Source organism: Schistocerca cancellata, chromosome 9 (genome assembly GCF_023864275.1).
Source record: "Schistocerca cancellata isolate TAMUIC-IGC-003103 chromosome 9, iqSchCanc2.1, whole genome shotgun sequence".
NCBI lineage: Eukaryota > Metazoa > Arthropoda > Insecta > Orthoptera > Acrididae > Schistocerca > Schistocerca cancellata.
The window spans coordinates 47,911,090-47,934,229 of NC_064634.1; the positions used below are offsets into that span (position 1 = coordinate 47,911,090).

The window sequence follows — 23,140 nt, forward strand, 5'->3', positions numbered from 1 at the left end:
GTAATCTGTTGTATCACTTCAATGCAGAGGGCTAATGTTAAGAAGTAATGTGAAGTGGGACAGACATATGAAACAACTCTAGGGAACACATTTAGATGACAGACTTGCTGAGATGATTGATTAGTGTGGTATGTTGCAAAACGTGGCACAGTGCTGGTGTTCTTATCAGATGAACCTGATAGAAATTCAGACCCACTCTGTTAGGATTGTAACAGACAAGAGTACTTCATATCAGTATGTCAGATGTTCAGGGAATTTAAATGGAAATCATTGGGAGAAAGGGGCCTCTATTCTCATGAATCTTGTTGAATGAGCTTAGAGGATTTGTCTTTAATGTATGTTTTACAATATTTCTACTGACTCCATTGTATATCTTGCATAGGACACTGGGAATAAGATAAGAGAGATTAGGATGCATACACAAGCATACAAACCATCTTGTTTGCCTTGCCATATAGATGGCTAATCATGATACAAAATACATCCTGGCATTCAGTGTCCAGTGGAATATACATTTAGATGTATTGTGAAGTCTTTATTTCGTGAGAAGACTAGAAGAGGGTTGGTCCAGCCTTGTGATGACAGCTGAGGAGATTCTTAAAAAAGAAGTAGTGGCCCTAGTTTTGTAAGCAGGTGTTATCTTCAATATTGCCATCCAGAGGCATCTAATGAAAAGGATGAGGTAGCACTTCTTTATCAGATTAAGTCCTGAGTTGACTGTAGTATCAAGAAGTTTAGTTTTAGATTTTCTGGGATATCTGTCATTAACTTTATTGTTGCTATGTATCTTCTGCAATTGTATTCAAGCAAGTGTTTTAATATAAGGATACGTCCATTGAAAAACCTGTGTTTTCTTTCTAACAGGAAAAATTCAAGTCATCGTCATTCTCATGCACATTCAGTAGCACCTGCAGCAGCCTTCAGCACAAGGATACTAGATCCAAAGGTCCTTCCAACTGCTGTACCTGTTCCTGGCACTGGGTTACCTAATAACATCTTGCCACCTGCGCCCATGATGCCTGAAAGTATTCAACGAGTTCCTAAAGCCAAATTGTTGGATCCATCTGGCAAAAGCAGTACAGAAGCACTGGGCAGTGGTTCCAGGCAACCTGTGTTTGCTCCTCTCTCACTGTCAACAGCCACTCTGGATGCCGCCACACTTCCTCACAACTGGAAAGTGGATCCTCCTGTCAATAACCATGTCAGTGGGGAGTTCATTGACCCACCACTAACTGGCTCTCGGCTTACACCATCACCGATTGGAAGGCCACCGCACTGCACAAGTGATGCAGAGATGGAACCTAATCTGTGTTATGTAAGATGACACAGATTTTTATCTCTTTTAGCATATAAAAAATAAATAGAATGTTTTATTTAGGAGTAAGCAAGTATTTTTAAATAATTAAGTGCCTTATAAGAGGAGATGTCATGACTTACTCTGAAAATGAGATTTCTTCATCTTTTATACGTTCATGTCCACAACTTGGCACTTCCCATTCTCACTGCCAAAGATCTATGCATTTTTTTCCTTCTTCTTTCAACGCTTGTAGTTGACAGGTCTTAACAAATATTAGAATACATTCTCCCATTAATTAATCTAGTTTCAAAGTAGACAAAGTTCACTTTTTTAAAGTTGAATTTTTCTGGCTGTGTGGAATCTCTTGCAAATAAATGGTAAGCTTACCACAAAAATATGCATGCAAGCTTACATTAATTTCTCAAACTACAAAGTTGCTTAGTTTTTTATCTTACAAATCTTCACAGTATGAATAAAAAGATATTTACAATTCTCTCCATTTCCAGCCTATTTGTTGTGATGCTTCTCATTATGAGAATATGGACCAGCACATTGACGTATTTCCTGCAGTATCAAGTGGGAGTGGACAAACTCCACTTTCTTCTTATCGTTATGGTAAGTAAGCCAGATACATTCTCTGTTATTCTCTGTTACAGTAAATGTTTAAATACTGCATCCAGCTTTGTAGTTCAATACAAATTTCTATTAGATACTGTTTGGTACCACATGTCAGTGTTTATTCCTGTTCTAATCACTTGTGGAGTATGATATGCATAACTGTCTAAATGCCTTTGTGCATGCTGTGATCAGCCTAATCTTTTCTTCATAGTCCCAACAGCAGTGAAAGGTAGTGTGCTGAATGATGTCACTACGTTATTAACTTATCACTTGCTCTTGATACATTGTAAATAGGAGTTCAGTGTGGTTCAGTGGCAAAGTGCAAGACTGAATCGAAGTGTCTCAGGTTTGATTCTCAGTCAGTCACTTTTTATATGTCACTTATCAGTTCTTTCACCTCTGGCAATGTTTGTTTAAGTGAATAATTCTGAGTTTCTCTGTAGCTTGCGGTTCACATTAAACAATGCGTCCCCTGTAAATAGTCTTCATGGGTTTGCCACTGAGTGATGTTGTGAAAATTCCACAATATTTCCTCAGAGCAACTGTTTGACATCTTCAGGTGGTTTAACCTTGTTGGTGGCTAGGTATGACTGATGGTACCAGTCGTACCCAGCCACCAGCAAGGTTCAACCACCTGAAGAAGTTGGACACTTGCTCCGAGGAAATATTGTGGGATTTGCACAATGTCATTCAGCAGCAAACCAGTGAAAACTATTTACAACATATCCACTGGGAAAGCTTGAAAAGTCACACTAGGTCCCCTTTATTTGTTTATTTATTCTGTCCATTTGTAGACAATATAGATTTAATGGATGTTGTCAACAAATACATATATATGATACAGACACAAGGGTATATAAAAGTACAATTGCATTTCTTAAATATAAACAACAATTATTTGTCTTACTGTGTTTCATGATTATACATCATGTACCACTCTGTTATTGAACATACCAAAGAAAGCTCCTAGTTACAGTACTTAATCAGTCACATTGTTAACATGTCAACAAATACATTGTCAACATTGTCAATAAATACATATATATGATACAGCCACAAGGGTATATATAAGTACAATTGCATTACCTAAATATAAACTTCAATTATTTGTCTTACTGTGTTTCATGATTATACCTGATGTACCACTCTGCTATTGAACATACCAAAAAACGGGCTACTGTGGTCATGCAAATTAAGATTTTCCATGGTATACCCAAATTGTTTAATGCAAACAACAGTATGATTTCTTTCAAAGAGGATGGATAGTTTCTTTCCCTATATTTTCCCAGTCCAATTTTATGCTCCATCTCTAATGACCTTCTTGCTGCTGGGTTGATAAACTCTAATCTTACTTTCCATCTATCTCTTTGTCAGAATACGAGCACTGTGATTCATGGACATGAATGGGTTCTGTGGAACACTTTTATGATACTTTTTTAACAAGTCTTGTTATTTTTGCATAAAGCATGGCAATTTGTAATTTACAGCTGAATAGACTAACAAAATGTGATAGTAAAATGTTTACAAATAATGTACATGGACAAAATGTATAGACTCACCAAGTAAAAATTACTGTTTCAATATGCATTTGTATAACAGCATCTTTTAATTGACCCTAAAACATTGTGTTTCAGTGCATTTTGACCACACCATCAAACCATTTGTCACAGAAACAGCAGCTACCGTTCCTGTCATTCATCCTAAGATGGCTAAAAGCACACATTCAGCACCATCTCAGGAACCTACTCTGAGCTCTATGGAGAAAGAGGTAAAACACTGCACATTGTAAATTAAAAACAATTTTTTGTAGCATAGATAAAATCTGTTCTCAGAAATATTATTGTGATGGATGGGTTCTCTAATACAGGGTTATTACAAATGATTGAAGCGATTTCACAGCTCTACAATAACTTTATTATTTGAGATATTTTCACAATGCTTTGCACACACATACAAAAACTCAAAAAGTTTTTTTAGGCATTCACAAATGTTCGATATGTGCCCCTTTAGTGATTCGGCAGACATCAAGCCAATAATCAAGTTCCTCCCACACTCGGCGCAGCATGTCCCCATCAATGAGTTTGAAAGCATCGTTGATGCGAGCTCGCAGTTCTGGCACGTTTCTTGGTAGAGGAGGTTTAAACACTGAATCTTTCACATAACCCCACAGAAAGAAATCGCGTGGGGTTAAGTCGGGAGAGCGTGGAGGCCATGACATGAATTGCTGATCATGATCTCCACCACGACCGATCCATCGGTTTTCCAATCTCCTGTTTAAGAAATGCCGAACATCATGATGGAAGTGCGGTGGAGCACCATCCTGTTGAAAGATGAAGTCGGCGCTGTCGGTCCCAGTTGTGGCATGAGCCAATTTTCCAGCATGTCCAGATACACGTGTCCTGTAACGTTTTTTTCGCAGAAGAAAAAGGGGCCGTAAACTTTAAACCGTGAGATTGCACAAAACACTTTAACTTTTGGTGAATTGCAAATTTGCTGCATGAATGCATGAGGATTCTCTACCGCCCAGATTTGCACATTGTGTCTGTTCACTTCACCATTAAGAAAAAATGTTGCTTCATCACTGAAAACAAGTTTCACACTGAACGCATCCTCTTCCATGAGCTGTTGCAATCGCGCCGAAAATTCAAAGCGTTTGACTTTGTCATCGTGTGTCAGGGCTTGTAGCAATTGTAAACAGTAAGGCTTCTGCTTTAGCCTTTTCCATAAGATTTTCCAAACCGTCGGCTGTGCTACGTTTAGCTCCCTGCTTGCTTTATTCGTCGACTTCCGCGGGCTACGCGTGAAACTTGCCCACATGCGTTCAACCGTTTCTTCGCTCACTGCAGGCCGACCCGTTGATTTCCCCTTACAGAGGCATCCAGAAGCTTTAAACTGCGCATACCATTGCCGAATGGAGTTAGCAGTTGGTGGATGTTTGTTGAACTTCGTCCTGAAATGTCGTTGCACTGTTATGACTGACTGATGTGAGTGCATTTCAAGCACGACATACACTTTCTCGGCTCCTGTCGCCATTTTGTCTCACTGCGCTCTCGAGCACTCTGGCGGCAGAAACCTGAAGTGCAGCTTCAGCCGAACAAAACTTTATGAGTTTTTCTACGTATCTGTAGTGTGCCGTGACCATATGTCAATGAATGGAGCTGCAGTGAATTTATGAAATCGCTTCAATCATTTGTAATAGCCCTGTATAAGGGTCAGTCAATTGTTATCTGCAGTTTAGTTATATATTTTTGTTTATTTTGGTAGTACTGTCATTTTACGTTGATGACGCATGCTTTGTTTGTTCGTTGTTATATCTTTACCATTTTCAAGTTGCTAGGTAAGTTCCGTTATCACTGCTGTGCTGTTAATCATGGCTGCTCCACTGTCTATTTGCACCAGAGAAGAGCAATGTTCAGTGATCTATTTTTTGTGGTCATACAGCGTATCAGGGGCCGAAATTCATCGAAGACTTTCGGTACAGTACGGGAAGAGTGTTTTGCCACAATAGAGTGTCTACGAATGGATTGAAAAATTCCAAAATGGTCACACAAGTGTTACACACAATGAAGGAGATGGATGACCATTTACTGCCACAAATGAAGAAACCATTGAGCTTTTATGTGAAATGATTCTCTTAGACAGACAATTAACTATTGACGAAGTGGCACATTGTCTGCAAATTAGTCATGGTTCTGACTATGAAATCATCCACAACAGACTTAGGTTTCATAAAGTTTGTGGAAAATGGGTCCCAAAACAACTCACATAATTGCATAAAGAAATGCACTTGGACATCTGCAAAAAAACATTTGGATCGTTATGGCAACAAAGGGGAAAACTTCTTAGATGGGATCATTACTGGTGATGAAACATGGATTCGTCATTATGAGCCAGAGAGTGAACAGCATAGTATGGAATGGAAACATTCAAATTCGCCATGCAAGAAAAAGTTCAAGACCCAACTGTCCGCAGGAAAACTGATGCTTATGGTTTTTTGGGATGCACAAGGTCCAGTACTGATGCATTATGGACAAAGGGGCACAACAATAAACAGTGTGCATTACAGTGAGATGCTTACTGCCAGGCTAAAGCCTGCAATTTGAAGAAAACACTGAGGAATGCTGTGAAAAGGTGTTGTGTTGTTGCACGACAATGCCCATGCACATACTGCTGCCCACATTGCTGAAACACTCCAGAAACTCAAATTTGAAGTACTGGATCATCATCCATATAGTCCCTTTCGTGCCCCTTCTGACTGTCACTTGTTTGGTCCACTCAAACAGGCATTAAGGGGCCACCGATTTGCCTTGGACGAAGCAGTGAAAGAAGCGTGTGCATTCCTGGCTAGCAGCTCAACCAAGAACCTTCTTTTATGAGGGCATCAGGAAGCTTGTACAATGATGGACCAAGTGCGTTGAAACACAAGGAGACTATGTCAAAAAATGATGTTCTTGTAAGTTTCATGTTTGACTACAATAAAATTTTATAACTACTTTGCAGCTAATAATTGACTTACCTTCGTTCATATTGACCTAGTGAGCTATGACTCAGAACTTGCACTAGAATTAATATATATTCTTACCAATAAATGTGTAAACACATTTAGAGAAAGATATGAAACAGAAGAGCAATGTAAGCATGCTGGGAGATTTCTGCTGGAATGTAAAAATAAAATTCTATATAATGTTCAGAATCTAGGTGTATCACGAATATGGCTTTCACTATAAACATGTGAATGGCAGGATGTCTCTACATATTTATTAACAACTATTGCCATGATGACAAATTCCAAAGTAGATTTGTGGAATCACACCAAAAGAGTGTAGATACAGTTTGGAATAATTGTTGTGTCAAGTGGTGTTGCACTGAACTCAATAGTGCTTACTTGTATTTAAATGCTAAATGAAGAGTGGTCTCAGGACAAACAAGAAATGCTTGCCTGACCATATGAGAGACATGCAAAATGTTTATATCACCTGTGCTGTTATGACACTTAGGAAGGTTTTAAAGGTGTACCTGGTAGTTAGCCTGACTCATCTTTATACTCTCTGAATGGTACATAGCCAAAATATTGATTCAGTAAGTTCTGAATATCAGCCTGAAATACCAAACATCTGAATAGTCAGTCATTGTTAGGGCCTTATTCACAATAGTCATTCATTATGCAAGTCCTATATTTTAAGACCAACCTACAGCACTAACTACTTACTGGAAATGTAGTTTTTAAAGGCAGCAAAGTATTTCTGAACTGTAATGCATTGGTAGTCAATGACTGCATGTAACTAGCTCAGTCGTCCACAGAAACTGTAGAAAAAAGTAACTCGGTTAACAAATAAAATGTTGAAATAACAAAAGACTCATAAATTCAATTGGAATGAAAAAATATGAAAAGGTATAACAATGAAAACAATCCATTTATGACAATATAATGTGATAATGTGATTTGATAGGTAAAAAAGCTACTCACCAAGCAGCAACATACCCACACACATAAAAGAAGGTTGCAATTAGGTAAGCTTTTGGAGCCAATGGCGCCTTCTTCAGGCAGAAGGGTTGAATGGGAAGGAAGAGAGGTGAAGGGAAAGGACTGGAGAGGTCTAGGAAAAGAGTTAGATTTTGGAAACATCATCCAGAACCAAGGGTCAGGGGAGACTTATCAGTCGGGATGAGAGGGAAAGACTTTTCCAAAATCTACCCCTTTTCTTAGACTTCTCCAGTCCTTTTCCTTCACCCCTCTTCCTTCCCTTTCAACCCTCCTGCCTGAAGGAGGAGCCACAGGTTCTGAAAGCATGCCTAATTGTAATCTTCTTTTACGTGTGTGTTCTGCTACTGCTTGGTGGGTACTTTTTTTTATGTTTAGCAACTCAATACCTCCTCTGTACAGTGAGTACATGTGTATATGACCCGGAACAACCGGGAGATCCGGAATTTTTTCATCTGCGAGAAAACCGGAAAAAACCTGGGATTTTTTTTAAATTCAGGGAATTTTTCATTGTTTTCATTTTCAGTTAAATTTTTGTAATTTTGACTGGTGAGAATCGATACTCTAACAAAGCAGAATAATACTGCAGCAATAAAACATGAACAAGAGAAAAAAATGAAAGTGAAAGCGTCTGACAACAGCAAAATGTGTCAAAGGCTTTAGGAAGACTATGCAGTGCTTCATAACAACAAATTGACTCTGATGAGCATGACATCCCAACTGTTTACATTAGATTCATTTTAGCAGTTACGAGCAGGCTCATGCACATTTGCAGTTGAGTCATGTATGAGTAGTAACTTCTCCTGGTTCTGGCTAAAGAACCGGGCCATGTAAGCAGTTGCAGCAAGCAGCTAAATATTACTGGGAAAAATTTTACCGGTGTACCCAAGCTGCCAGATTCACACATGTGCAGCAGGCCCAGATGTAGGAGAGGTGCCAAATTCATATTCTAGAGGAAAAAAATCTTCTTTCACAAAGCGCCTAGCATCCAACGCATGTTGGTCTATTGGTTATTCATATGATTTTGAAACACATCACTGTTGGATTTTGAACATTTTTGAACACGTTCTAAGTTGATTTCTGAATGAATCGTATGTTGATTTGTGAATGCGTGCATAGTTTACATGACATCTCCGTCAGGGGAATCCTCGTCGCATCTAGAAACAAACATTCCGGCAGATAAAATGGGCTATACGAGCTGAGCGGTGTAAAGCTGAATGGATGAATGCCAATCACTGTCCGATTATGTAGTTGAATGGGTTTGCAAATGGGGAATCCATAGTTTCAGACTACCAGAGTGGAAATAAATGACTAACAAGAATAACAGGTAAGAAAAATTATGTATTATCTTCTCGGTGTATCCAAGGAAATGAAATTTTGACAAAAATTTTTGGCCCGATCACAATTCTAGTAAAGGCCAGTTGTACAGTCCCTGACTAGCAGCCTCTTAAGTTCTATTCTGGAATTAGTGCGGAAAACACATTGTACAAACACATAACAATGCCTAACCAGAGAATAATCACGGGATAACAAAACCAGTGATTCTGGCAGGGTTAATGAAGTTAACCGATGAATAAGTTTTGACAGTGGCAGGAATAGTTACAGAATTAGTGATGTCAAGATTGTTTGGTAGAATGAGGAAGGAGAAGAAATGGGGACATCACACAAATTACGGAAGAATATGACGATTGCAAATTTATATAAAAATTTCATACTACCATGTTTCGACCTCATGCTTGAGAAACTGGAGCATGTGAATGAAATGTGAAACTATTTTCTAACATAAAACTTTTTGCTTGTAGAAGGCCTAATTCATTTGATATTGGTACTTCAAGAATTATATTCTGTCGTGTTATAAAAATGACCATTTGTGCCAAAACAGCCTTTTTTTTATTTGGTGTGTGACAAAACAGACGTAATTAGCTCAAGAAACCACACCAGTCTTGGGTACAACTTGTAGTAACATCTTTTTCAGTATTATACAACAACATTTTAATTTTTCATGTAGCAAAATGTTTGACGTATTTTGATGAGGTAATAGATTCTTTCGCACAAAGGAAAGGATGCCATGTAAAGCTGTAGCAAGATTAGATAGAAAAAAATGTTATGCAGTGCTTTTTTTCTAAAAAAAAGTTTGAGGATACTCTGACATTCGATACAATGCAGCGAAAATTACTTATAACTGAAGCATGGGATACCACCTGTCTGCTTTTAGCCATGACGTCATCAACATCATCATGTAGCGGGACTGTAGAGACATCTATCAATAGCTCGGCATTTGAGCGTATGCATATCTGTTTAGCACTATCATCGCCCACTATTAGTGGGCGAGGGCACTACATCCTTGTTTAACTGGTTGCCAGCGATTCAGTTGTCGAGAACGGTTGCCGCAGCTTTGAAATACTTGAAACAGTCAATAACATCACTTTTTCCCACCAAAAACTGCACTGGTATCGTTCGTATTGCAATTACCAACACGAAAAAATGAAATTAAAAATTTACGTCCGTGAAAGAAATCTTTGGCACTCTTCCAAGTTCTCAACATCATAAAAAAATTATTTTGTTGACGAAAAAGTTTAGGGGTACGCATCCCCCAGCGTTCCCCCAGAAAAACAGCACTGGTTTTATGTATCCTATATTTAATTTTATGTCACACAAAACAGAAAGTTATTAGCTGATAGGCAATAAAGAGTGCAAATTTTCTGAAGAACTTTTGTTCTCCCGATTACAAATAATCCCATCCAGTATTAATAGCGAGGTGTGTCCTTTTTTTTTTTTTTTTTTTTTTTTTTTTTTTTTTTTTTAAAAAGTGGGGCAAGATGTCAAACCGGTCGACAGGGAGCAGGAGAGGCACCACAGAACATTTTAATTTCCATTGTCCTGAATATAATTTGATGGCATCCATTACAAAATATACACATTTCAATTCCACAGAGTGAAATACAGTGATGTGCAATAGAATAATGCTGTGTGGAGAAGCATGGCACTGCACTTTCGTACACTTAAGACCAAATAACATGTCTTACATTCCCTCGAACCCATATGTTTTGTGTATCAGACTCTTCGGAAAGATGTGCGCTACAAAATGAACATATTTTTGAAAATTCTTTTTTTTTTTTTTTTTAGGTTTTGACGTCCCATATCAAACGCTCGAGGGAGGGGAGCCTCTATTGAGTCTTGCCCCAGTTCGGAAATATCATAGATCCAAGGCTGATGAGCAGAGCAGTCTTGAGTTATAGTGGGGAAGTGGGTAGTCTCCATGTGACCCGTGTTTGATTTAGTGATTTTCCTGTTTCCTCTTTGTTTACTGCTCTTGCGTCAAATGAAAGCAAAATGGATCTCTGTGGCCGGGAGCTATCAAGTGAATTAAAATACATTCACATAACTACGGAAGTCTAAAATATGTTATTAGTTTAAGATTTTATTTTATTTCCACCTTTCTGACAGTCAAGTATTAATCGCATTGCAGAACAATGAAGTTATTTTTGTTGCTTTGCTAAAGAAATTTGGCCTTTATTAATCTTTTCCATTGAGGCAGTCAATGTATTTGAAACGAAGTGTTTAATTCCACACTATTGGCTAGTTTCAACTGTTTGCTGCATTTCAAGTGCATGTTTTCATCTTCTAGCATGTATGGCATTATGCCATAATAAAGAACCAAACATGAGATAATACAGTACTGGCACTCCAAGAAAACTTACATCCCAAAAACCACATTGAAAAGCTGAATATCAGTTCGAGGCCTACTTCATTGGGAATCTGCACATACAAATGTGCACTTTAAGTATGCACTTTAAATGTGCACATTTTAGTATGGTTCACAAAATTCCAATACTCTTGGACTATCCTCTGATTTTTTCTTTCTGTTATGACATAACGTAAGATCTTTTAATGTTTTACACATACCGACATATAGACCTCCTATGTCATTGTAGCTGCGCAAGCGCAGTGGCACTTGTTATCTGGTGCTCTCTGGCAACTGCTGAAATGAACCCATTTCTAACAGGTCACAGGAAAATATTGCAAACGGTGGTCTGAAAAGTGTTACTTTCGCAGTAAACTTCCTTTTATGCAAGTTGAACTACGTGTGAGAATGTACGATAAACTTCTTAAATCACGGAGTGTTTGATTCTCATTTAAAAATCAGCTCTTTGATGACAAGCATTTAGAAGAATTTCGAGCCCAGAAGATCAGACATTTATGTGATAAGTTTTACAGTTACAAGGGAAAATATACTGTCACTTAACAGGGAAAAAAGTGTGTTTTCACCTGGGAGAAAGCGTATTTTTAACTGGGAAATCCAGGAAAAATGTGGGATTTTTTTTTTCTTGTCCTTGTATACACCCTGGAATAACAGTCTATCCTTTTCATATTGTTGTTATTCTATTCTGGAGTTTCCATTGTTCAATAATTCTGTTGGCTTTTTTTCCTGAGTGAAAGCATAGATTATTATAGCAATTGCAATGCTTTGTGTCACAATTTAAGCTTTGTGACAACGGCAGCAACTTGTACTGTTTGGTTTTGTGTAATAGCTTCTACTTACTGAACAGGTGATCTGAATGATTCATTAGTCTTCTGAGAACCACATCAGAAGAATTACAATAGGAAATGTAAACATTAGCAAACAAAGATCACTACACTTTGAAAATGAAGTTGCAAGTATCTTGAGTTTATGAGAATCCATCAGATGTGTTAACAGAACCACTTAATATAAGAAGTACAACTATGTGGCAGCCTCATGTGAATGAACCACAGTCATCTAACAAAACCAATATCAAAAAGTTATGCCACCTTATGTCGACTATATACTTATGTAGTCGTAAAAGACTCTGTTCTGTGGTGTACGTGGTGATCACCGGACCAAAACCAAGAAAAGTCCAAAACCCATAGGCTCATAAGCAATGTGTATTTTATCGGTATGTTGTTAAATATAAGACCAGACAGATATGCATTTATGTAACCCTGCAATGTTCTTAAATTTATAAATGACTTTTGGTAGGTTTTATATATGACCAGACAGATGTGCACTTGTGTAGCTCGGCAGTCCCAGAAAATTTGCATTTCTTTTCAGTATGTTTTATATGTAACCAAGCAGATGTCATTTGATATGACCGAAAAAATCTGCGCTCATACGCAAGATGTGTTTTATTGGTATTTTTATATATGACCAGATGGATATGCACTGTGTAACCCTGTAATGTTCTTAAAATTTGTATATACTCTCGGTAGACTTGATATATCATCAGACTGATGTGCTGTGTATAACCCTGCAGAACCCATAAAATATCTATGTATGATCGTATCTTATTATGTATAGGACCAGACAGATGTACATTTCTGTAATTCCGCAGTTCTCATGAAATTTGCATTTGCTTTTTGGTATGTCGTATATGTGACCAGGCAGATGTGCAGTTGTGTAGGACTGCAGCTTTCATAAATTTTTTATATGTTTATGTGATACAGTAATCTCTAGAATTATGTACAAGCCCTAATGACGTAGTGTTACCACACACACAGAGCCTGTTAGCCTCTTCTGCTAGCGCCATCTCGCAACGCGGACTGTAGTGTAAGAACAGAGCTGGAGTTGTGGTAGTACCTAGCTTGCACTTGTATGTGGTGGAGACACTTAACATTTATAATGTTATCTCTCTTGGACACCTATGCACTACTTACGACAGTTTTGTAAGGCCTGCATGTTATAGGCAACTATTAATATCACCATTGTTTGCCTTATGTTGAACCTTATGTGTCCTAAGGTATGTAACTAAATTTATATGTATATATGTTATATGAGTGGAATCCAAGCCCACTTTTATAGTGTTTTCTGTCCTCCCTAGATCCGATGATGGCGGCTTTAGTTTCGCCAAAACCGGTAATCATGGAATAAAAAGAATTCCTGCGATCTTGGCTACCAGTTTATTGTTTTAGGATTGGTTATCCTCAAGCTGCACAAAGTGTATTTATTGCTAGGTTTCTAGGGCTCTGAGACCAGATACAAAATGCTACCAGCTTGAAGTCTACCTTTTTTTTTAACTGACTGAAAACTAGAGAAGCCTTTAACACCAGTAGTACACATTTTTTTTTATTCCTTGCATATTTTAAATTCACACTCATTTACTTAAGCTGCATTGCCTTGAAAGGTACATTCTTAAAACAAGAAGAGTGGAAGTATACACCCATACACCATAGACTTCAATTCAAAGCAGTGGGAGAAAATGATGTTCGCAAAAAATGTGAAATTGAGCTTTTTCATCAGTTTATCTTGTGTTGAGTTCATTTATTATATCTGCAACTATACAATTAAAAAATCTATAAAAATGTATAATCACTCAATATTATGAAAAGGAAAGTTGCTACTTACTATGTAGAGGAGATGCTGAGTCGCACATATGCACAACAAAAAGTCTGTGACAGTATTTTTGTTGTGCCTGTGTGCGACTCAGCATCTACACTATATGGCGAGTAGCAACTATCCATTTCACAATATTGTTACAGTCCATACTGAGTTTTCCATTGTTTGAATGTATAATTTCTTATTTACAGGGAAGTAAACCTAAATCTGCCAAGCGGAATCAAAGAGAGGCAGATTACCTGAATGAAGTTACTGCTGGTAAGACAGTTTTATATTATTAGGCAGTACTGAATAATTTTAACAATGCTGAACTCTTATTAAGATGAACATAACTCTTGTTTACTAGGTGGCAACAGACAAGGGTATGAACAAATGTAACAAATACTATCATTTGGGAGTAGAAGTTTTTTCTTCTGATAATCAGAATGAAAGACTGGCAGCAATCAGTATTCATGAAGTAATTGAAAAAGTCTCCCTAAGTGAAGGGGAATGTAGCAAGAAAAGAGAGAACTTGTCACCTTTTGTTCATTCTTATGTCTGCTGTATCTTATACAATAAAAGCTTATCCTTTTTTCACTTAATTAAGTTGTAGTTTCATTTTGGGGAACTTTCCTTTATTGGTCACTTATTATGAAGTCTTAGCTATGAGGTCATGGGTTAAATCAGTAATGCAAATTCCTGACTGCTTAAAACTGTATGCGAGATCATGTTGCGAACCTGGATGTTTCCCTTTGGCTGAAAATTTTTTAGTCAGTTGAGATATCCAGGCATACGTCTTTAATCTGTCGTTTTCATCTCTTTATATGGGGCACTAAATGACAACCTTGTCCTATATATGGAAGCTCTTATTCTGAAAACAGTTTCCTAATGGTTTTTTCATGCTATGGAAAAAGTCACAAGTTGCTTCCAGTTCATTTCATTTGTTCACTCCTCTCCCATACTGCCTGATCTTGATACCTGTTCTCCCTACACTCCTCACTGTGCCAACGAAAAAAATTAATAAATTTTTTGGTAGTGCCATGGGTAGTGTAGGATCATTTGTCACATGCCACTGCTTAATGGAGTGTAAACCATGTTGTTAACTGTGTTGCACATGAGGAATGCAGCCCATCCACATTACAGTGTACTTTAGAGAGATTTTGTAATGCTTAGCATCGTTTTAACCTAATTATGCAATAAACGCAGAGAACCATCAAAGTTGCAATATTAATTTCCTTTATTACTTGATGACTAGTTCTGAACTTAAGTTCATTATCAAATTATTCAATAAGCTATGCAATAACATATATTACAACAACTACATCCTATTAATTTGTACAGCAATTGAGGTATACAGATTTTTTGTGCTATCACTCTGTCACATTGGCACTCATTGTTATCCACAAAAATAACTTTTGTTTTCCAGTGTTTTTCAATGAGAGCTGTTCCACAGCTTTGTGTGTGATTTTTTCCATGGAATGTAGCAGACAGAATATTTCATCAGAGGAGGAGCACACATTAATTATCTGTGATATGTGTGCTACTGTATGTAAACATACAGAAAATTCACTTGAGAAAACTACAAATTTATGAGACAGAATTCTGATCAGTACTTTCCTCCAGTAGGTGAAAGTCTTAGTACTACCAATGAAATTAAAAGAATACAAGAAATCACGCTAACTTTTGGAACTATCAGTTCCTTCCTAGGGAAGGTTGAAAAGAAAGGACATGTCACTGAGACCCCAGGATGAAGGGGACCGACCTGAATGAGACAGATGGCAAAAAAAGAGTGTGAGATAGTGACCTTCTACCTCTCTTCTCCTTCTCCCCCATCCACCCACCCTGAGGAAGAAACTAAAAGTTCTGAAAGCCAGGATAATGTCTTGTACTTTTATATATGTTAGTTGGCAGTATTAAGAATTTTACGTGCTGAATATAAATATTTCCCAGCATTTTTGTCTTATTATCTTACACTATGTAAACAGTAGAAATATTGAAGAAATATTGAATTTAATTGATGAAAGGAGAAAATATAAAAACGCAGTAAATGAAGCAGGCAAAAAGGAATACAAACGTCACAAAAATGAGATCGACAGGAAGTGCAAAATGGCTAAGCAGGGATGGCTAGAGGACAAATGTAAGGATGTACAGGAAAATTAAAGAGACCTATGGAGAAAAGAGAGCCACTTGTATGAATATCAAGAGCTCAGATGGAAACCCAGTTCTAAGCAAAGAAGGGAAAGCAGAAAGGTGGAAGGAGTATATAGAGGGTCTATACAAGGGCAATGTACTTGAGGACAATATTATGGAAATGGAAGAGGATGTAGATGAAGATGAAAGGGGAGATACTGTACTGCGTGAAGAGTTTGACAGAGCACTGAAAGACCTGAGTTGAAACAAGGCCCCGGGAGTAGACAACATTCCATTGGAGCTACTGACGGCCTTGGGAGAGCCAGTCCTGACAAAACTCTACCATCTGGTGAACTAGATGTATGAGACAGGCGAAATACCCTCCGACTTCAAGAAGAATATAATAATTCCAATCCCAAAGAAAGCAGGTGTTGACAGATGTGAAAATTACCGAACTATCAGTTTAATAAGTCAGCTGCAAAATACTAACGCGAATTCTTTACAGACGAATGTAAAAACTGGTAGAAGCTGACCTCGGCAAACATCAGTTTGGATTCCACAGAAATGTTGGACCAGGTGAGGCAATACTGACCCTATGACTTATCTTAGAAGAAAGATTAAAGAAAGACAAACCTACGTTTCTAGCATTTGTAGACTTAGAGAAATCTTTTGACAATGTTGACTGGGATACTCTCTTTCAAATTCTAAAGGTGGCAGGGGTAAAATACAGGGAGTGAAAGGCTATGTACAATTTGTACAGAAACCAGATGGCAGTTATAAGAGTTGAGGGGCGTGAGAGGGAAGCAGTGGTTGGGAAGGGAGTGAGACAGTGTTGTAGCTTGTCCCCAATGTTATTCAATCTGTATATTGAGCAAGCAGTAAAGGAAACAAAACAAAAATTTGGAGTAGGTATTAAAATCCATGGAGAAGAAATAAAAATGTTGAGGTTTGACGATGACATTGTAATTCTGTCAGAGACAGCAAAGGACTTGCAAGAGCAGTTGAACGCAATGGACAGTGTCTTGAAAGGAGGATATAAGATGAACATCAACAAAAGCAAAACGAGGATAATGGAGTGTAGTCGATTTGGGTCGGGTGATTCTGAGGGAATTAGATTAGGAAATGAGACACGTAAAGTAGTAATGGAGTTTTGCTATTTGGGGAGCAAAATAACTGAGGATGGTCGAAGTAGAGAGGATATCAAATGTAGACTGGCAATGGCAAGGAAAGCGTTTCTGAAGAAGAGAAATTTGTTAACATCAAGTATAGATGTAAGTATCGGAGATAGAGGGCTGACAGCAGCTGAGTCACACAAACAGGCATCCCACTCTTTGCCAATTATTTTTGAATGCTTAATTTTTTGTACGTTTACATGATTCCTGAAATAAGCACTATATATTGTAAAATGTACTACCTTTTGTTTTGGTTTGCTAACTCAATAACTCCTCTAGAGACAGCATTCAGAGCCAAATAGCCCTGTGTCAGTTCAGTTCTGAGAAGTTCAAGGAATTCCATATAAGTGAAAAAATGTTAATGTGTTTGAATACACTTTCCATATCAGAAATAGACTGTTACTTACAAATTTTATATAGCTGATGCTGTATTGTATGAAATGTGTGGTCTGTGAGTTTGCCAGTGCAGTAATCCATCAGGATACAAGGTTAAAACTGAGGAACTCTAAGTGCTTAAATACTGTTTACACAAAATTCATGTATTTGCCATTTTTCTTTTTGTCAATGACTTCAGAACAGCCATTGCAAAGTTTAGAAGTCAATTTGTATATTGGTTTTGTTTTGTGTATACTGATGAGCCAAGACATTATGACCACTGCCCATTGTGACATTGAAAACCACCTGATGATGGAACATGAGTCAAGGAAAATGTGTAAGCAGAACAAAGATGAATAGCAATCATTCTAGTGATGCTACAGCACATGAATGGGAAAATACACCAACAAAGCGACTTTTACAAAGGATAGAGTGTTATGGCTTGACATCTGGGAAAGAGCACCTAGGAAAAGGCAAAGATTGTCAACTGTTCATATGCTGCTGTTGTGAGCATCTGTGATAAGCTGTTGAAGGACAATGTAATCACATGCAGACAATAAGATGTTATCTACACTTCATCATAGAACATGAAAATGGAAGGCTTTCTACAGTTATAAGAAAGTATGGACAGTATTGTACTATGGAGGACATTCATTTGGGCTTTCATGAAATCAGTGCAATGGTAATCAAAGGTATGGTCACAGCTTTGGACTACATGAATATTATTGCAGATCACTGACATCCCTTCATGTTTGGTGCCTTTCCCAATTAATATTGCACCTTCCAGCAGGATAACTACCCAAGGCTAGGATCGTGCTGTAGTGGGTCGATAAGCATGATATTTGGCTAACAAATTTGCTTGATGTGAACCTGACAGAAAACATCTGGGACACTACTGGGTGTCAGCTTCATGCTCACAAACCACCGACCTGTAGTTTCTGGGAATTGTGTTACCTGTGCATAGAAATCTGGTTACATTTACTTCCAAAAACTTACCAAAGGATTTGTTGAATATATGCGACATAGAATTGCTACAGTGTTGTATTCCAAAGGTAGATGAACATGCCATTAAGCAGGTGGTCATAATGTTTTGTCTCATCAGTGTACATGCTCTTGTTGTTTTAATAAATGGTTTGAGGCATATCACCAAGGCCACCATTCCTGTACAGTTGATAAAGATTACAAATTTTTCTTTATATGGTAGTCCGTAAAACAGAGAATAGCATATTATGATATGCAATGGTATCTACTTTCTCGGCATATTTTCTGTTTTGAGCAAACTGCTCACCAATGCATTAGCACCATTTTCTTGTGTTTCCTTACAGAAAGAACTGAAAAAAATATATCAGTTAACTGTTTGACTGCTACAGACGTGCTTTCTGCATTCCGTGCTGAGCACAGCTTTGTTGTGGCTGTACTCCTTGACTAATGCTGCAACTTGTGCTGAGAGAAGGCATTTTGGACGCTATGAGATACTTATCATCTGATTTTAAGAAAACTGTTCAGTGAAAATACTTGATTTTTGTGTATCTTACAGTGAGATATCTTTGCTTGATAAAGGACTGAATTTCTCTTCATTATTCAGCATAGCAGCATTGCATGAAATTTTACAGAGTTTTTAAAGGTAAAAATGCATTGCGTAAGCTTTGTGTATGGTTGTGTTTAAACATGACCTTAGCGCCTGGGGAGCAGCATACCATGACAAGTTAACTCACACACAGCAATCAGTGGTTTAATATTAGAGGATTCTTGTTATTAGAGTGTCCGCCAATGTTGCCCTTCCTCTGATCTAGCTTCAGTTTCTCCAAGTTCTTTTATTGTAATTAGATGAAACCCTACTATTTTGCCAGTGAGTGAAAAGTATGATAATTAAAATTCACGGGATTTTCCCCAACCATTCTTTTTGGCAGTGTTTTCAGTCTCAAGTACATCTACGGGCCTGCAGGTAGTTAACATTCATACTTCTCTTATGTTCCACATGTTGATGAACAAGCAACATATAAATCTTTATAAAGTTGATTTCTTCTCAATCCCATTTCTCCTGTAGTTTGCTAAGTTGCACCCAGTACTACATGCATTCACTTCATCATTGTGAAGCTAGAGGACCATGTCTGAGCTTCAGTACAAATCATTAGAATAAAAGTATATAGTTTTTTGGATAGAATAAATTGTTTAAAAGGTAATGCTTTTCACAAACAAGTGGCTTACATCAATGAAAAATATTTAATGTGGATAATATTCACTGGAGGATGCCCTGTGAACTTTACTGGCAGTGATTCTAGATATGTATGAACTTTTTGCTCTGGTACCGATGGACTTGTCACTTAAGTGAAGCATTCTCAAGAGTAATATAATCAAAACGTTATTCCATTAAAAAATAGAATGTCCAAAAGTACATCTCCAAATCAATGATCATTTACCTTTAATTTTATGAGAAGAAACAATAAAGTTTGTCATATCGTGTATCTTTCCACCTTGATGACTGAGAAATCGCTAATAATACCTGCATATTGGAAATTATCTACAGAAAAAATTATTTGTTTCATTTACTCTAAACATTCACCCTGATAGTTGGAATATCCTGAAAGATGACTATTTCCTACTTTGTACACCTACTGGCTGCATCTACACTGTAAGACTAAAGGCTGTGCCATTTTCATAACAAAACTAAAATATATGCCATTTGTGTAGACAAGAATGATGATAACAAATATTCTAATGCCAGTACTATAGAATAGATAAAAAACATAAAGAGATGTATAGAACATTAACATGAGGGCCCCAGTAGCAAAAGCCCACAAATACTCCAACTGAAGAGTCCACAAATGACAGGTACTGGGACAATACCACAGCTATACACATCTTTAGCACTCATTGCCCACCATGTAGTGCTGCATCTTAACATGTGCACAGCAGTTAGGGGGTGGGAGGTTAAATAAAATGCATTCATAAAATAATTCTGCTGCTGGAATGTACAAGAGCATAGGAATAACAATTGGGATTTTGGAATTCACTCCTGTTCCATTTATTGGGCTTTAGTCAGGCAACATACTCTTGAGAAGTGTGATGCAATATACTAAGGTAAGGGATGGAAAGAAGCATGGAACTAGTGAGAGGGAGAATGGGATGGTAATGAGGAAACAAGCTGGAAATGAGAACTACTAGAGGCTGGCTATGGTGTTAAAGTATGTATGTAGTGGATACTTAACACGTACAAAAGAAAAGGTCTATAATAACTGGTAACGATTACATATAGAAGGGAAAATACAGTTGCATGTTGCTGCCAAAATGCATTCCAGTGAGTTACGAGTGCAATGACATCAGAAAGGGAAATACACTTTCCAGTCACATTAATATGACCACCCAGCAAAAGCCTGAATGACCACCTTTTGCAGCACTGACCACTGCAAGATGTGCAGGAAGAAAGTCGGTGAGGTTCTGGAAGGTACTGACAGACATGTGAAACTGTTCTGACTACAGTGCTGTGGCCAGCTGTGCTAGGTTTCTCTGTTGAGGACCCATGATGTGTACAGCCTAATTGAGATGGTCCCACAGATTCATGACTGGTTTTCAGTCGGGAGAGTTTGGTGGGCAGGGAGTATGGTAAACTCATCCTGCTACTCCTTGAAACACACATGTACACTGTGAGCTGTTTGTCAGACTGTACTGTCCTACTGGTAGATGCCATCATGCCAAGGAGAAAACAAACAACATGTAGAGGTGGACATGGTCCTCAAGGAGAGGTGCATACTTGTGCAGTTTCATTGTGCTTTCCAGAATGACAAGATCACCCAGGGAAAGCCCAGACCATAATGCTCCCTTCACCAGCCTGGACCCTTCTGACGATTGTTGCAGGGTGGTTGCTTTCAGGTGTTTTATGCACAACACACCAACAACCATCTGTCCGATGGAGCATACCGTATTTACTCAAATCTAAGCCGCACTCGAATCTAAGCCACACCTGAAAAATGAGACTCAAAATCAAGGGAAAAAATTTTCCTGAATCTAAGCTGCACCTGAAATTTAAGACTCGAAATTCAAGGGGAGAGAAAAGTTTTAGGCCGCACCTCCAAATCGAAACAAAGTTGGTCCATTGTAATATGAGACACAATTTAGGTCGAATGAATGACTATACAGCTACAGTAGTTTGGTTTGAGTCATAAGCTTAGCAGTTAAGCTTTACCAGGTATGTGTCAGGCGCTCCGTCCGTATTTATACGGGTACCCTTCCTTTTTCACGTGCTTCGTCTGGTTTGAATTGATTGCTTATTTTTCTTTGATCGGGTAAGTGCTGTTCTCTTTGTTATAGGTGTTTACGTCACTCTACGCTGAAAATGCATTACTCTACTGTGTCATGCATTGTTTGTCGCATTCTGATAATGAGTGTTTACAGCCTGTCGCCATTCGCTGCATGGCTTGCTTTTGTGCACGCTACTGCCGCTTACAATTTAAAAAAAGAGAGGAATCGTCTCATTAGTGAAACAATGGCAAGAGACTGCTATTTGTTGTTACTTACACTGCTGCTTTCTTGATCAACAAGAACCAAATAATAGACTGCATATGATAGATGATGTTCTGAACGAGAGTTTAGCAAAAATTTTTCTCCATTTGAAAATCTTTGCAGACGCCTATTTAGTACATTACATTCTGCACAGAAATAAGAGTCACCTTAGATTTAAAAATCTAGTCAATTGTCGTGCTTCATTTCTGACTGTATCACTATTAGGCATAAGAATAATACAAATATAAACATGACACGATATGTATATCCTTCCGCGTTTGCTGTTGTCTCACTCTAGTTTCGTAGTTTATTAGGCAGACAGGATTTAAATGAGAAAGCAGCAAACACGAAAGAATGCATGACAAAATGTTTATATTCATATTATAGTGAAGAGAATACTGCATGTGATTCACAATTCATAAAAGTTCCTATTAGCAACCATCTCTTCTCACAGGTAGTAAAAAATTCAGAACGTAGAGTTGGCCATATTGACAAACATCCCAAACACTCTTGCCAGTCGGCTTTTTGTAGTACATTGAAATGCTGCTACATTCGTAGATTAACAATGTGGAATTTGTATTTACTTCATTGGATAATGTATGAAAATGCAGTGGTCGAAAATTGGGGTGGAGAAAAAAGCTCATCTTCCACTTTTTTATTTATTTATTTACTGACACAGAGGTTTTGGCGCCAGTATTTACCTTTGTGCCTGCAAAGCATGCCTGTGTAGTGCTACATATATTCAACGGCAGTACATTGAAATGCTGCTACATTCGTAGATTAACAATACGGAATTTGTATTTACTTCATTGGATAATGTATGAAAATGCAGTGGTCGAAAATTGGGGTGGAGAAAAAAGCTCATCTTCCACTTTTTTATTTATTTATTTACTGACGCAGAGGTTTTGGGGCCAGTATTTACCTTTGTGCCTGCAAAGCATGCCTGTGTAGCGCTACATATATTCAATGACAGAAGTTAGTTGTGGCGGCACCTACCAACATTTTTCAGGACTTCCGCTTACTTTGCACTCGATTCTAAGCCACAAGTGGTTTTATGGATTACAAAAACCGGAAAAAAGTGCGGCTTAGATTCGAGTAAATACGGTAAAACATGAGTCATCTGAAAAGGCCACCTGTTGCCACTCAGTGGATATCCAGTTGCACTGATGTGCAAATTCCAGCACTCGTCACTGATGAACAGCTGCCAACCTGGGTGCTTCAACCAGGTGTCTGCT

The 23,140-nt window shown here is 37.9% G+C and overlaps 1 protein-coding gene across 1 annotated transcript in view; it reads left to right on the forward strand.

Annotated features, from left to right (window-relative positions):
* LOC126101175 (myelin regulatory factor) overlaps positions 1-23,140 on the forward strand; it is a 371,876-nt gene that overhangs the window by 327,895 nt on the left and 20,841 nt on the right. The window contains exons 16-19 of the mRNA XM_049911873.1: positions 865-1,315; positions 1,804-1,912; positions 3,550-3,683; positions 13,941-14,007. Coding sequence (XP_049767830.1) covers positions 865-1,315; positions 1,804-1,912; positions 3,550-3,683; positions 13,941-14,007 — 761 coding nt within the window. The remainder of the gene's footprint in view (positions 1-864; positions 1,316-1,803; positions 1,913-3,549; positions 3,684-13,940; positions 14,008-23,140) is intronic.